This window comes from Notothenia rossii (assembly GCF_949606895.1).
Source record: "Notothenia rossii genome assembly, chromosome: 2".
Classification (NCBI taxonomy): domain Eukaryota; kingdom Metazoa; phylum Chordata; class Actinopteri; order Perciformes; family Nototheniidae; genus Notothenia; species Notothenia rossii.
In genome coordinates, this window is record NC_136904.1 from 52,031,904 (window position 1) to 52,046,467 (window position 14,564).

Sequence of the window (14,564 nt, forward strand, 5' to 3'; positions counted from 1 at the left end):
GGAATCAGGCAGTGAAGTGTTCCCTTGGGAAGGGTAAACTTGATGCCAAAGAGAGGTTCAGTGTCAAGTTAGACCAATTATTTGATATTTTGACTTGCAAGTGTCAGATTACCAGTTGTGAGGGGGGAGGCTATGATGGCTGTGTGATCCAAGCCCACATTAACTGTTCCTGCAGCAGAGAGAAAAGGATTCCTTTAAAAGATCTTGCATACATCAAGGGACAGAAAGAGAAGGTTGGAAGTAAAGAACCCCACCAAATGGGAGCCCCTGATCTGCAGGAGCACAAGAGACAGGTGAGGACATTGGAAAGGCAGGGGATGGAAAACATGGCTGAGGAAAGGAGAAGGAGCAAGGAGGGAAATGCTGCAGCAGCAGACAAGGCAGCCAGAAAGGATGTCAAGAGGTTTTTGGCAGATGGTGATGAGGATCTGGAATTGGAGAGTGGTGCTGAAGATGAGTTTGTCCCTGAAGTTGAGCTCTTCCCTGAAACTGAACCTGCAGCTTCAACAAAAGGACAGCAAAACTGTAATGATATTGCAAATGTTGCACTTGCCAGTGTAAGGTATGGCATAGGGCTGAGACCAACTGCAGCGATAGCAACTCCAGCTCTGATTGATGCAGGAATCATCACAGAAGACAACACAAGTGATTGATTAGAACAAGGTCAAGAGAGCACAGGAAAAGTTGATGAGAGAGCTGGGAGAAGAGTTTGAGGAGAAGTGCAGGGAGATGGGGGGGGATCTCCTGCATCCTCTTTGATGGGCGGATTGACCTGACAAATGTGATAATGGAATCTGAGTGCAGTGACCAATCTTTTCCTGCAAAGATCAAAGAAGAACACTATAGTGTTGCTGGTGAGCCTGGCAGCAACTATCTGTTCCCCTTTACCCCAGAGAAAGCAACTAAAGAGGACTCACATGCTGAGCAGATTGCTAAAGTCCTGTTTGCCTGGCTGAAAGAAAGGGGTTTTGATAAGACCTTATCGGCCATTGGAGGAGACTCAACTAATGTCAACACTGGTGTGAAAGCTGGGGTAATGCAAAAGCTGGAGCTGCACCTGGGGAGAAAGCTGGTGTGGTTGGTGTGCAACCTGCACACTGGTGAACTTCCCCTGCGCCATCTCATTGTTGGCCTGGATGGCCCTACTCTGTCAGACAACAAATTATCTGGGCCAATTGGAAAGCTCCTTGATTCCATTACAGACTTGGATATCAATCCTAACTTCACCCGGATCTTTGTTGGCCCTCTACTGATCAAGCTGCCTGACAAGGTCATTCAAGATCTGTCAACTGATCAACACTATGGCTATAAAAGTGTCTGTGCAGTCAGGGATGGAGTGCTTCCTGCAAGGCTGGCTCTGTTGGAGATTGGACCAGTAAACCACAGCCGCTGGCTCACCACAGCAAACAGACTTCTCAGGCTCTGGGTGTCAAAGCACAGACTTAAAGGAAAGAAACTGAAGAATCTACAATTGATTGTGGAATTCATCATTGGAGTGTATTATCCATGTTGGTTTAAAGTGAAGGTCAAGCACTCCTGGGTCGAAGGGCCTAGGCACATCCTGTTTCAGCTGGACTGCCTCAAGTCCCAGAGGAAGGAGGTGCTGGACCTTGTGATGCCAACTGTGAGAAGATCTGCTTGGTATGCCCACAGTGAAGCCATCCTCCAAACACTGCTGTGCTCTGAGGATCAGAAGGAAAGAATTGAGGGGGTGGAGAGAATCCGGGCCATTAGGGGAGAGGGGGACCCAGACACTCAGCTGGGGGACTCCTCTGTCAGGACCAGAAGGACACCTGACATCAATTGTGAGGCTTCCAGCATTGGGAACTTGATCAGCTGGTCAGAAGGTGTGTCAGAGCCACCTCTCACCTGCTTGCTAAGCACCTCAGAGGTGAAAAACGCCATCAAAACCCCCATGGAGGTACTCAACTGGCCATGCCATACTCAAAGCATTGAGATGGTTGTTAAAATGGTGACCGAGGCTTCTGCTAAGTACTTCTCACAGGAAAAAAGGGATGGAGGGATCAGAGCTCAGGAGACCAGCAGGAGACTGATGTCCAAGAATGAGTCAAAGCAGGACTTGTGCAACCTGGCAAAGTTCAAGAAGTCAGAAGATTGATCTTTGTAATCTTATCCAGTTATATATATGCAGTTCACCTGTTATTAAATATGTAAAAATGATTTGGTTTTGTCAATATAAATGATTTCCCTTATATATTTTACTATTTTATATAGAGGTTCGAAAGGGTAAAATTGCCAATTTAGAAATACAAAACGATGTAGGTTAGAGTTATCTTATCCCAAAAATAAGCTCATATTTGAATTCCCCATAAAAAAACACATAATATAGACACCCCTCATGTTAGGATTTCCTTCAGATTCATGTTGGCACCTGAGTATGACCCGCCCTAAAAATGTATCAATGAAAGGAAGAAGTGTATGTAATATTCACCAAGACATCAGTCCACTTGGTTGCAAACTCTTCTGCGGTTTTGCCATGAGTAAAAACACATGTATCATCAGCATACATTAATACATCACATTGTCCACACACAGAAGGCAGATCAGTGATGTACATGCTAAACAGGATTGGGCCCAATACAGAGCCCTGCGGTACTGGAGTTGACAGACATAGCGCACTAGACTTATGGTTCTCAATTTTAACACATTGGGAGCGGGATGAAAGATACGATTTAAAGAGGTTGGTGAATTCTATAGAAAAATGTAAGTTGAGCATTTTTTGCAATACGATGTTATGATTAACACTAGAACCGCCAACGGGTACATTTTACCCGCAGGTTTTTTTTTGATTGTATGTAACTTTTGTTCAATAACATATTAAAGTCTCCCAGTCCGTGACTTTTCCTGAAAGTGTGTTATGTAGCACCCTCTGTTGTTAACAATTGTCAATATGAAGTCAGATTGAAAAAATCGCCCCAAAAAATGCCATTTATACCTATATCCGCCAGCGGGTAATATTTACCTCATAGAAAATGCAGCGTAAACATGACGTGTTGCTATAGCAACGCCTTTTGTCTACTGCGGCTCCTTATAGATAGAGAGATATATTGAGAGAGATAGATAGATTGATAGATATATTGATAGATGGATAGAGAGAGAGATAGACAGATAGATAGTTATAGATAGTGTAACATCTTGGAGAATACAAGATCTTGGATGACTGAGCTCACGTTGAGGACGTAATGCATGTGTGCAGGTTACGTGCCGGTTGAAGAAAGATGGACACTCAGAATGAGAGAAGTAGTCTGTGTCGTCTATTTATGTAGACAATTATATGTTCATAGAACAGAACATTACAGATATATCGATAGAGAGAGATAGAGATTTGTACCTAAACAAAACACAAGTCTAACACCAAGCGTTTAAATCAGCATTCTTAGCGATATTTTAAACTTCATGCTATCTGCACAACCTATATCATATGAAAAGCTGAGAGTCCACAGATTATATTGGTGTAAGTTTCATCCCTGTGCGATCAAAACTCACTGTTCTGTATGATAAATAAAATAACATCGTACCCTGAAAATCTATAGCGGGTACATTTTACCCGTTGGCGGTTTTAGGTATACAGCGACCTCTGGCGGTTCTAGTGTTAACAGTGTCAAAAGCTTTCCATCAATCAAGGAACACAGCCCCCACAACCCCACCCCTGTCCATTGATGCCTTCACTTTCTCTACGAAGAAGCATGTCACTGTTTCCGTTGAGTGATTTGCCCTGAATCCAAATTGCATTGGATGCAGTGGGAAGGAGCTGTTGTTGAGATGATTAGGCGCGTTCACACCGCAGTACTTTTCCCACTTTAGTTCCGATATAGTTCCGAATTGTCGCGTTCACACCAAAAAGAGCCGGAACTAAAATGAGTTCACGAGAACCTTTTTCCGTCCCTGCTAGAGAGCAGGGACTTTCGTGGGAGAAAAAGGTTCCTATTTCTGTTTGGCTGGGCGGATTGCAAACGACGCCTCGTAAAACTCCATAAAGGTTTTGTGAAGCCGCCATTTTATTATCCTTGCATTAGCATTATTAGCATTAGCATTAGCCCAGCGCACAGACGCAGAGAGACTAACTTATGGCAACACAAAATAAAACATGGGAGCAGTGGAGATGAGGAGGTGTCGGCGTTCTGGCGATTTACTCGGAAGGCTTCTACTGGCTTCAGTAGAAGCTGCTGGGACTCCCAGCAGCTTCTACTGAAGCCAGTCCCCAACTCCGGAGACTTCCGGACGGGGACTACGGGTGGCAGTATACGGCGTGAAGTTGTTTGCGGCCTGAAAGTAAACCCAAACCAGAAGAAGAAGAAGTGACGTCAGCGGCTTCATTTGCCTAATCCTCCCTCAGGGACTTATTCCGGTGTGGACGCGATCTGTACTTAGTTCATCAGAACTAAAGAGTTCTGATGAACTAAGTTCTGATGAACCTTTGTGGGAAAAGTACTGCGGTGTGAAAGCGTCTAATGATGATTTGTTTGGCAATCATTTGTTCAAATACCTTGGATACTATGGGCAAGATACTGATGGGCCTATAGTTGGATGTCATGGGAGTGTCACCACCTTTGAATAACGGCACCACAACAGCAGGCTTCCATGGATTGGGAAAACTCCCTTGATTGATAGCAATATTAATGATATGTGTTAGTGGCTTAACAATTGAGGAATTCATCTCTTTCAGCATGAATGTGTCCATACCGTAGATATCCTTAGCCCTTGAGGATTTCAGATTGGCTATTACTTCCGCAACCTCTGTCTCAGACACTGACTTTGGAACAGCTGCTGGCTCGCTAGTGTTGACAGTAGGAAGTGCATTTTCTTCCTGAGCTATGAAGCTATGGTAGCCACTGACTCAACAAAATAATTGAGTGTAGGTGCCACATCAGCTGGGCACAACAGAGTTGCGCCCTCAACCTTCAATTGAATTGGCTTGGCTGTAGTATTGTTTTGACCAGTTAATTTGTTTTATTTGGCTCCATATAGCTTTTGAGTTGCCCTGTAGCATGTTCAATAATTGTGATAAAGAAGTCCGCTTTTGCTTTTCTCAGTTCCCTTGTTGCCTTGTTTCTTAGCCTTGCAAATATATGTCTATCATGGGACACCTTTGATTTGATGGCTGTTTTTAAGGCACTGTCTCGCTCCTTCATTACAATTCTGACATGTCCGTTCATCCAGCGGAGAGTCTGTTTCTTGTTTTTATGTTTTAACATTATTGAAAATTCATTGATTGTGGCCTGTAGTTTTTCTGTAAAGTTTTGACTAGTGATTTCTAAATTATGTTGAAGTACTAGATCTTCCCAATCTAAGTTTTGCATAGCAGATCTGAAGTCTTCTTGCTTGTTTCTTGGGATTCCAAAGGATTCTTTATTACCTGCATGCGCAGTGAACCGTTTGCCAGTTAGTTTTCTAGATACCAGCACCATATTGTGGTCAGCCCTGTTACCATAGTGTATGATTTTGTAATCCTTTCAGGTCTATTTGTTAAAGTCAGGTCAATCTGGGTACTGGTGCTGTTTGTTATTCGCGTTGGGCCTTTAATGATTTGAGTCAAATTAAAACTATCAGTAATTTGCTTAAGCTTCTTCCTAGACGACTTGTCTTCCCAGCTCAAATTTAGGTCACCCATTACAATTACCTCTTTCTTAAAATCACATTGACATAAAACCTTCTTGGATTGATCATAGAAGCTAACATTTGAAGAAGGTGGTCGATAAATTACTATTAAAGTAAAGGACATCTGAGGCGACAGGATCATATTTAGGCCTACACATTCTAAATCGATTGGGTCTTGCCATAGAATCTCATTGCAACGGATGGTGTCTCACGAAAATTAGAACACCGCCTCCTTTAGTATGCATTTGGTCCCTCCTGTAGCTATTATAACCCGGAAGTTGTACGGCAGCAGATGGAGAGTTGTCCGTAAACAAAGTTTATGTTAAGCCGAGGTAATCTACTGTAAATTAAGTAACATATTCTTTATCTGGTCAGTTTTTAGACAAGATTTTAGGCTTTGTATATTTAGGTTTCCCTCTAATATACTCTTTGGTTTTACCTTCAGATCCCAAATAATTATTGCATTATTTACAGTTTGGACGACTTTCCACTTAATTTGGATTGCTCTGTTTACTACCCTACCACGCTTGTTGTTGTTGTTTCTGTTAGAGTACACATATTTGAGCGGTGTTCTCCTGCAGTCATTGTCACTGTGTAAGATGTTGTGTGGAACCACACCTGTACATACGCTGTTGTTACTTGCTGGAACCGTCTGAGATGTTGTCATTTTCGCTGCAAGACTCCTTGGCGAAGAAGTCTCTGCTGGCGGTGAATTCACCGGTGACAGTTCGCGCACAGCCGCGGGCAAGAATTCTACTAGTAGCGAGGACTGCTCTCCTTTTCGCCAAGGTATGTTCGATTCTGGATATCTGTCGACCTCCTTGGACTGCTGCCATTGGATGGTGAAGAGACGCCGCTGCTTGACGAAGAGACGCCGCTGGATAACCCCTGGCTCGTCCGTGTTGCTCGGGGGGAGTGGGCGCCCTGCTGGATCGCCCTTGTTGGGCCACCCCAGGCCGGTGTCTGGATATTGCAGCTGGAGGACTGCTGGATCCTCCGTCGTGCTCAGGGAGGGTGCAGGTTGAACTAGGTGAGTTTGCTGATAGTTTATGGAGCACAAGTGGCCTCTAGATATATTTACCTGCTTCATTTGATGTCGGGCCAGGACATTGATGAATATCCCCCGACAGAAGCAGACGGATGCCTATTATTAAAGCCTCGTTGCTTTGTCGCCTGCTTGATGTTTTTGCTGTTTTCCTCCTTGTGTTGTACCACTGTGGAAATCGAAGAGTAGCAGCCAGGACACGTGGTGGATCTTGTTTGTACTGATGAGTCCCATGAGTGATTGGATCATCATAGTTGACAGTTGTATTCGTATATTTGTTGTTGAGAGCTGAATTGCATTGACGTTTACCGGTTGTACAATTGTCAAAATTAGCATGTACAATAGCAGGACAACTACCGCACCTGACCGACCTGCCGCCGACTTTTTTCATTCGTCACCCCGAATATTTCAGATGAAGGTCCCTGAAGCTAAATATTAAGTGGGGCCCTAGAGTGTCAAGTTTCCTTGACATAAAAACACTTGAGAAGCATTTCTCTACAGTATCCTGATGGTTTCATGTGTAACTCATGTTACCATTTTTTGTAAAGCACTTTGAATTGCCTTGTGTTGAAAGGTGCTATATAAATAAACTTGCCAAGCCAAGCCAAGCCAAGCCAAGCCTAGCCTAGCCAAGCCAAGCCAAGCCAAGCCAAGCCAAGCCAAGCCAAGCCAAGAGGACATAGGGGGCAATAAAAACGATTAAAAACAACTTTTCTTAAAATCAAAATTAATGCTCCATTATTTAAACATATGACCGGGCCTATTCCTAAGCTAAATATGTCAGGCTGCTTGTGATAAAGAACATTTTAAAAAGGTGGAATTATTGAAATACTGCAACATTTTGAAGATTTGGAAATGTAGGGGTTTGACTTTGAAAACCCAAGATAACGTAACACAAGTTCATGAGATGTGAACCAGGGCATTTTGTTGTTGGCACCAGGGTGAGTTTCAACAACAACAACAAGCCCTGGTTCACACCAAAACTGAAACAGCTAAGATTGCAAAAGGAGGAGGAGTTTAGGATTGGCAAGTACGTCTTTGGCAAGGCGGTGAGAGATGCTAAACGACAATACTCTGAGAAACTCCAACATCAGATGTTGGAGTTTCTCAGAGTATTGTCGGGGGCGGCCGCACGAGGACGAAAACGGTCGTTTGTGTTACTGTTTAGTGTCATATAGACCGTTCGGCCACACGAGGACGACCGAATATGACAGTAAACAACTGCGGAAACGATAACGTGTCCCAAGGTGGATAGAACGGCATACACAACGCTTTGGGGGGTCCAACGGCTCCGTGTGTACGCCCTATATGATCATTTTCTGATAATGATGACGCAATAGCCTCGCCTCTCCCCACCTCTGCTGCTCACCCCCGCGTCAAAGTAAACTGCACACTGAATTCAGATTATTTATCTTTCTCTCGATATGGATATAAACGCGAGTGAAGTCTAATCTGACAGGACGGAGACACGCACCTCTGCTCACCTGCAGCTCCTCCCGCTGTCATGCAGCGTTGAACGGAGCAAAACACACACTTCAAGTCAGATCATCCCCCTTAGCTATTTTAATTACCTCTCAAACTACCTAAACTAGTTATAAATATGTTTATTTTTACTGTCGGGTCACTCATTACTGGATCAGCTGCTGCTTGAGACAGACACTGACGCTGTCAGAACAGAGGGAGGAAAAAGAGAGGCTCCGTGTATTATATTATTATATTATATAGATTCGTTATTCATTTGTTTTAAAGCTCAATAAATAACAAAGAAGACCTTTGACCGGCACTTTTATAATTTTGTCCGGAGGATTGAAACTTTAACACAAGTTGACTGGTGAAAAGCTCTGCCCGGTTCCCTCAGCCCCCACCGCGGGGAATAAATGGAAGGGCAACCATGACATCCATGCTTCTTCGCTGCTTTTGTGGAGGAAGTTACAGCGCCACGTACAGGCTCCTGCATATGTACTGCAGCTTCTCCAGTGGTTGGAGCTAAACGGAGCTATCTCGTGTGGACAGACACTATCCGGTGAACATTGCGTGTGGACGGAAGCTTTTTTGCGATTGCGTTTGCGTTAATCCTATGCGTTTAGCCGTATGCGTCCTCGTGTGGCCGGGGCCTAAGACAGATCACAAACTACAAGACAAAAGCCTCCCTCTCCATGAACGACCGATGCCTTGCAAACTATCTGAATCAGTTCTACAGCAGATTTGAAGACAAATACCACATTCACACCAACGCAACTCCGGTTCAAGCTCCGTGCTAGATCTTTTCAGGTTCAGAACCGGTTCTTCGGTTTAGCTCTGGCTCTTTTCACACTGCCCAGAGTCCGACTGGTGCTGCGTCATTGCGTCATTGTTTGCGTCATGACGTAACCGTTTGCGTGCCTGCTTCATAAAGCCAAACCGCGCGGAAACCCCTCACAGCTGACACCGACAACAACAACAATGGCCGAATGTGATCCAACTTCCTCTGTACCTCTTCGGAAGACCAGATTCCCAGTAGGTAGCTGGTCTCTTCAGTGGACCACTGCTGCTTGTTAAGTTTCTCCATCGTTGTATACAAACTGGATAAAACGCCGGCTTTTTGTTGTTGTTCAGGAGTTGATCCCGCCCCTGCCCCTGCCCCCGCCCCCGCCTCGACGTAAGCGTGACGTATGTGGTGCTTTTGCTCTGGCCGGGCAATTTGTTGGTGCTTGAAATGAACCGGATTCCGGAGCTAAGAGGCTGCTCCGCTGCGGTGTGAAGAGGAAAACCCGGTGCTTGTCAAGCTCCATCTCCGAACCGGCCCTGAAACACCGTTGGTGTGAATGAGGTAATAGAGTTCAGTCCTGACACCATCCCCCATGACACCTCTCAACAGCTTCAGTCTCACACCTCCACATCCCCCTCCCCTTCAGTATCTCTCTCCCCCACACCGCTGACCTCCCCCGACACCTCAGACTTTCTCTCAATCGATGAAAGGGATGTAAACGGACTGTTCAGAAAACTCAATACCAGAAAAGCGGCTGGCCCTGACAATGTCTCCCCTTCCACCCTGAAGCTCTGTGCTGATCAGCTGTCTCCTGTGTTTACTTTCATCTTTAACACCTCACTGGAGACATGCCACGTCCCAGCATGCTTCAAAATCTCCACCATCATCCCGGTTCCCAAGAAAACAAGGATCACAGGACTAAAAGACTACAGACCCGTCACCCTGACCTCTGTGGTTATGAAGTCCTTTGAGCGCCTTGTCCTGTCCCACCTGAAATCCATCACAGTCCCACTCCTGGACCCCCTGCAGTTCGCCTACAGAGCCAACAGGTATGTGGACGACGATGTCAACATGGCCCTTCACTTCCTCCTCCAGCACCTGGACACAGCAGGAACCTAAGCCAGGATCCTGTTTGTGGACTTCAGCTCCGCCTTCAACACCATCATCCCGGCTCTGCTGCAGGACAAGCTCTCCCAGCTGCACGTGCCCGACTCCACCTGCAGGTGGATCACAGACTTCCTGTCTGACAGGAAGCAGCACGTGAGGCTGGGGAAACACTTCTCTGACCCCCGGACCATCAGCACCTGTTCCCCTCAAGGCTGCGTTCTTTCCCCTCTGCTCTTCTCCCTGTATACCAACAGCTGCACCTCCAGTCTCCAGTCTGTCAAGCTCCTGAAGTTCAGACGACACCACCCTTATCGGACTCATCTCTGGTGGGGACAAGTCTGCCTACAGGTTGGAGATGGACCATCTGGTGACCTGATGTGGGGAAAACCACCTGGAGCTCAATGCCCTAAAAACAGTGGAGATGGTCGTGGACTTCAGGAAGAACGCAGCCCCAGCCACCCCCATCACTCTGTGTGACTCCCCAGTAACTGCTGTGGAGTCTTTCCTCTTCCTGGGCACCATCATTGCCCAGGACCTCAAATGGGAGCAGAACATCGGCTCCCTCATCAAAAAAGCACAGCAGAGGATGTTCTTCCTGAGGCAGCTAAAGAAATTCAACCTGCCAAAGACGATGATGGTGAACTTCTACACCTCAATCATCAAGTCCATCCTCACCTCCTCCATCACCATCTGGTACGCTGCAGCCACAGCCAAGGATAAGGGCAGGCTGCAGCGTGTCATCCGCTCTGCAGAGAAGGTGATCGGCTGCTATCTGCCATCTCTCTACGACCTGCACGCCTCCAGGACCCTGAGGCGGGCAGGGAAGATAGTGGCCGACCCCTTCCACCCTGGACACAAACTGTTCACCCCCCTCCCCTCTGGCAGGAGCCTGCGCTCCATCAGGACCAAAACCTCTCCCCATCAGGACCAATACCTCTCGCCAACTGAACAGTTTATTCCCCTCCACTACCGGCCTCTTAAATAAGGCCCGGCCCCCCCACTGACACTTTACCTCTGCCACATCATAGACTACTGTATATGCATTACATTAATGCACACAATGTTCATACTCCTTAGTGCACATATTCTTATTTCACATTTCATAGTTTATATTCTAAAATTCATTCATAGCATTCTATTTCCATGAAAATTACTGCTTTATGTTTATTTGTATTGCTATTTAACTATATTTTATTACGGTGTAAAAGATTTTTTGTTTTATATTAGATTTCTTGTTTTTTATATTTTATGTATGCTCCATGACATCAAGTCAAATTCCTAGTATGTGCGAACCTACCTGACAATAAACCTGTTTCTGATTCTGATTCTGATGAGCGTAGTTCTGAATGGACTGCTCACTGAATCACACACACACACCTCATGCGGCAGATGAAGGAGCGTCGGGAGCCCATGCACATCCTCATGGAGGACTGCTGCCCCTCCTTCTTCACTGTCCCTGTCTTCAGGTCCAAAATCCGTCCTGTGAACACAGACAGCAAAACACATTACAACAGAACACATCACAACAGGGCACAGAAACATTACCATGTAGACAGGGAAAGAAGCATTTACACATTACTCTTCAAACTGTGAAGAAACAAACCTGCAGAAACACAAATTCAGTGTGTGATCACAGCTCAGCTCAACGGTGTGTTGTGTCAGAGCAGCATCTTTATGAATATATTTAAAATCTGTGATAATCATCTTTGAGGATCAGAAATAGAAAGTGTAATTTTGGTTCAAATATAGCCACACTCCAAACATCTTGGTGACAGACTCCGACCAAAAAGGAAGAGAGAAATTACTCATATAATATAAGACCAAATCAAGATTGTGATTAAATAGGCCAGCCATATTTTCTGCATAGAATTTCAATTCTGCTTTTGTTTTTGCTGTTTGCAGTACATTCATTCATCCATACACAATCTTTAAAAATACCAACTCTCTTAAGCTTTTTTTCCACCTATGTGATAAAAGCTGCTAGTGAACACAGTACTCATTATCAGGACAATTCTTTAAAGATAAACTCAGCATATGTTTACCAGTCATGGTTAGATCAACTCAGCGTACGAAATCAGTTTCATAATATCTTCTGGGTAAGAATGAGCAATTGAGGAAGACATTTCTAATAGGACATATTCTGAGCATTATTGTGAATCTGTACCTCAGTTCTTATTATGTTTTATAAACCAACCTCAAGTCTTTCATGGTGATCTACATATGACAAGTAAACGCATATTCACATTATCTCTACATATGAAAGCTTGCTGTTGTTGCTGATGATCAGTTGAAGAAAAAACGACGTATAGCTAACAACAGTTGCACGTGTGCTGATGACTAAGATAACTCAACAACAAGTCTTTGTCATCATAATGATGATGAGACATGTTTCTTCTTGATTATTCTTCTTCGGGGGAAACTTTTGCTATAAAATGAAGTAATTATAAACAGCAATGTTTTTATTATAAAAGCGAACACGCCTTCGTACGGAGGAGAACATCCTGTCATCTACAGTGACATGTTTTGCTGCAGTCATAATGTTTATACCAGAGAAAGCCGATGTACCTGAAATACAACATGACATGAGTAGTTGCTGCTTTTGGGATTTCAGAAAGATCTGAAAATACATTTTCTGCTGTAACAGACACAACTACAGGCTAACAAGAGCCAGAATATCACATCTACTCATCCTCCTGTCTCCCAGCAGTCACATCACCATCTTTCTGTTTGAAAATCTCCTGAAACGGAACGTGTATGCTTGAGAAGCTGACATAAGACACAGTCTCTGGAGTTTTGAAGACATAACATAATGAAAACACAGCAACCACTCACAGCAACAGATTATTACATACATTCATTACACGAGTGAAGGACCGATCTATTGTTATTTGATATTAAAATCATATTGGTCAGATGACCAACACTAATAGCATCTAAAGTAAACCGGTCCCTTCTGACAGAACTTCTAAAAGTTTTCTTCGTCTTCCTTTTATTACAGTTTTTATCAATCGCACACATTTCTGAAAATGAGCTCCTTTTCTCACAACACTTAACACAATTCCCAAAACCACACACCCAAAGGGCAAAACACCTCATATGTCCTGCAAAATTAAACATATACATAAACACTTGCTTTATTCATATTACCAGATTTGTGTGAGACCAACTACCAGGGACGTGCACAGGTACGGGCTAATGTTTGGCCTTTTTGGCTGACCTGCCCCTCTGGAGAGAGCGAAAGTTTATTTTTCTTTTTTGCGCTGTCATCTGCCGGTGCGTTAAAGACCACATCAGTGTCCACCTCAGATTTTGGAAACTTGACTTTGAGTTGTCTCATGGCAGTTAGAGTATAAGGGACAAACCAGGGGACTTTATTTCCTCTTAAAACCGTCGGTTATTTACAAAAAAACACTTAAATATAGCCTACTTGTTTTGTGCTTCTGTCTTTCTGTGTCTTTTCATCTGTAAACTCCCTCAACGGGGCCGCTCGCTCTCTATTCTTGATCGCCCTCTCACGGGTGAACAGTTCAATGTCCCGCTTCATTGTAGGATTTCTGCCATGTCTCTACACCACTTTAGTTCGACCATCTCTATATTAAGTTATGGAATACTAAATAAATAAGTAATTAGATACCTTACCGTTACTGCCTGCGCTCATAAAGAATGATAAGAATAAGAATAATGCGTATTGAACGGGTTTCATTAATTAGTGAGTTTATTTAAGGTAATTAGTTAGAGGCCCTATTTTATCAGTATGTCTGGACTGCACAGAAGTTACAATGGTCAAATTAAAATTGGAACAGAATTGTCCCCATTTTGTCTTTAATAGTTACTAACATTAGATATTTTAATGAGATATGGACCGCAAAACAAAACATTTCCCTGTTTTTTATTTTTAAAATCAAGTCACCGAATACAAGTAGCTTATTAGTAACTTATTTTGTTATGAGATGTAAATTACTGTTCAATTTAGTTGATGTAATAATCGTTTGGTTTCTTTTACATAAAAAAAAGTTACAATTTTCAAAAGGTATTTTTCCAGTTTAGAGCAATAGCCCCTCCAAATGTCTGTGCATGTCCCTACCAACTACACACTGTTGTGCTCAATCAAAAGCACTGTTGTCTTCAAATGGGCTTGGTTCTTTATGTAAATAATTCTGCAGAGAGAGATTCAATTAAAGTCTACAAGACCTACAGTGAAATATGCTAGTGCTAGTGCACTGTTGCAATTTTTCTTTCCAAAAATCAAAGAAAATAAAAACACTTATACTTAGTGATGGGTATTGCTAGAATTGTATCGTCCCGATACTGGTGCTGCTTATTGAAAATGTAGGTACTTCAATCCATAGCTTCTGGACAACTCTTCCAGCAGCTCTTGAGGAGCCCTGAACACAGAGGGCTGGTTTCTCTCTGACTTTAGACACTGGGCAAACATATTACATTTATTTACGCTGGTTTAGTTGGTTTATTCACCCAGCTTTCCGTGGTGATTTGCGTACGTAAGCAGAGCAGACCCACCAGTGCACGAGTACATATTTGGAGGTT

At 43.8% G+C, this 14,564-nt stretch overlaps 1 protein-coding gene across 2 annotated transcripts in view; it reads right to left on the reverse strand.

The window, feature by feature from the left end:
- The window catches only part of arnt2 (aryl-hydrocarbon receptor nuclear translocator 2), a 143,452-nt gene that overhangs the window by 97,324 nt on the left and 31,564 nt on the right, over window positions 1–14,564 (reverse strand). For both annotated transcript variants that reach the window (XM_079664798.1, XM_079664797.1), the window contains exon 6: window positions 11,397–11,499. In XM_079664798.1, coding sequence (XP_079520924.1) covers window positions 11,397–11,499 — 103 coding nt within the window. The remainder of the gene's footprint in view (window positions 1–11,396; window positions 11,500–14,564) is intronic.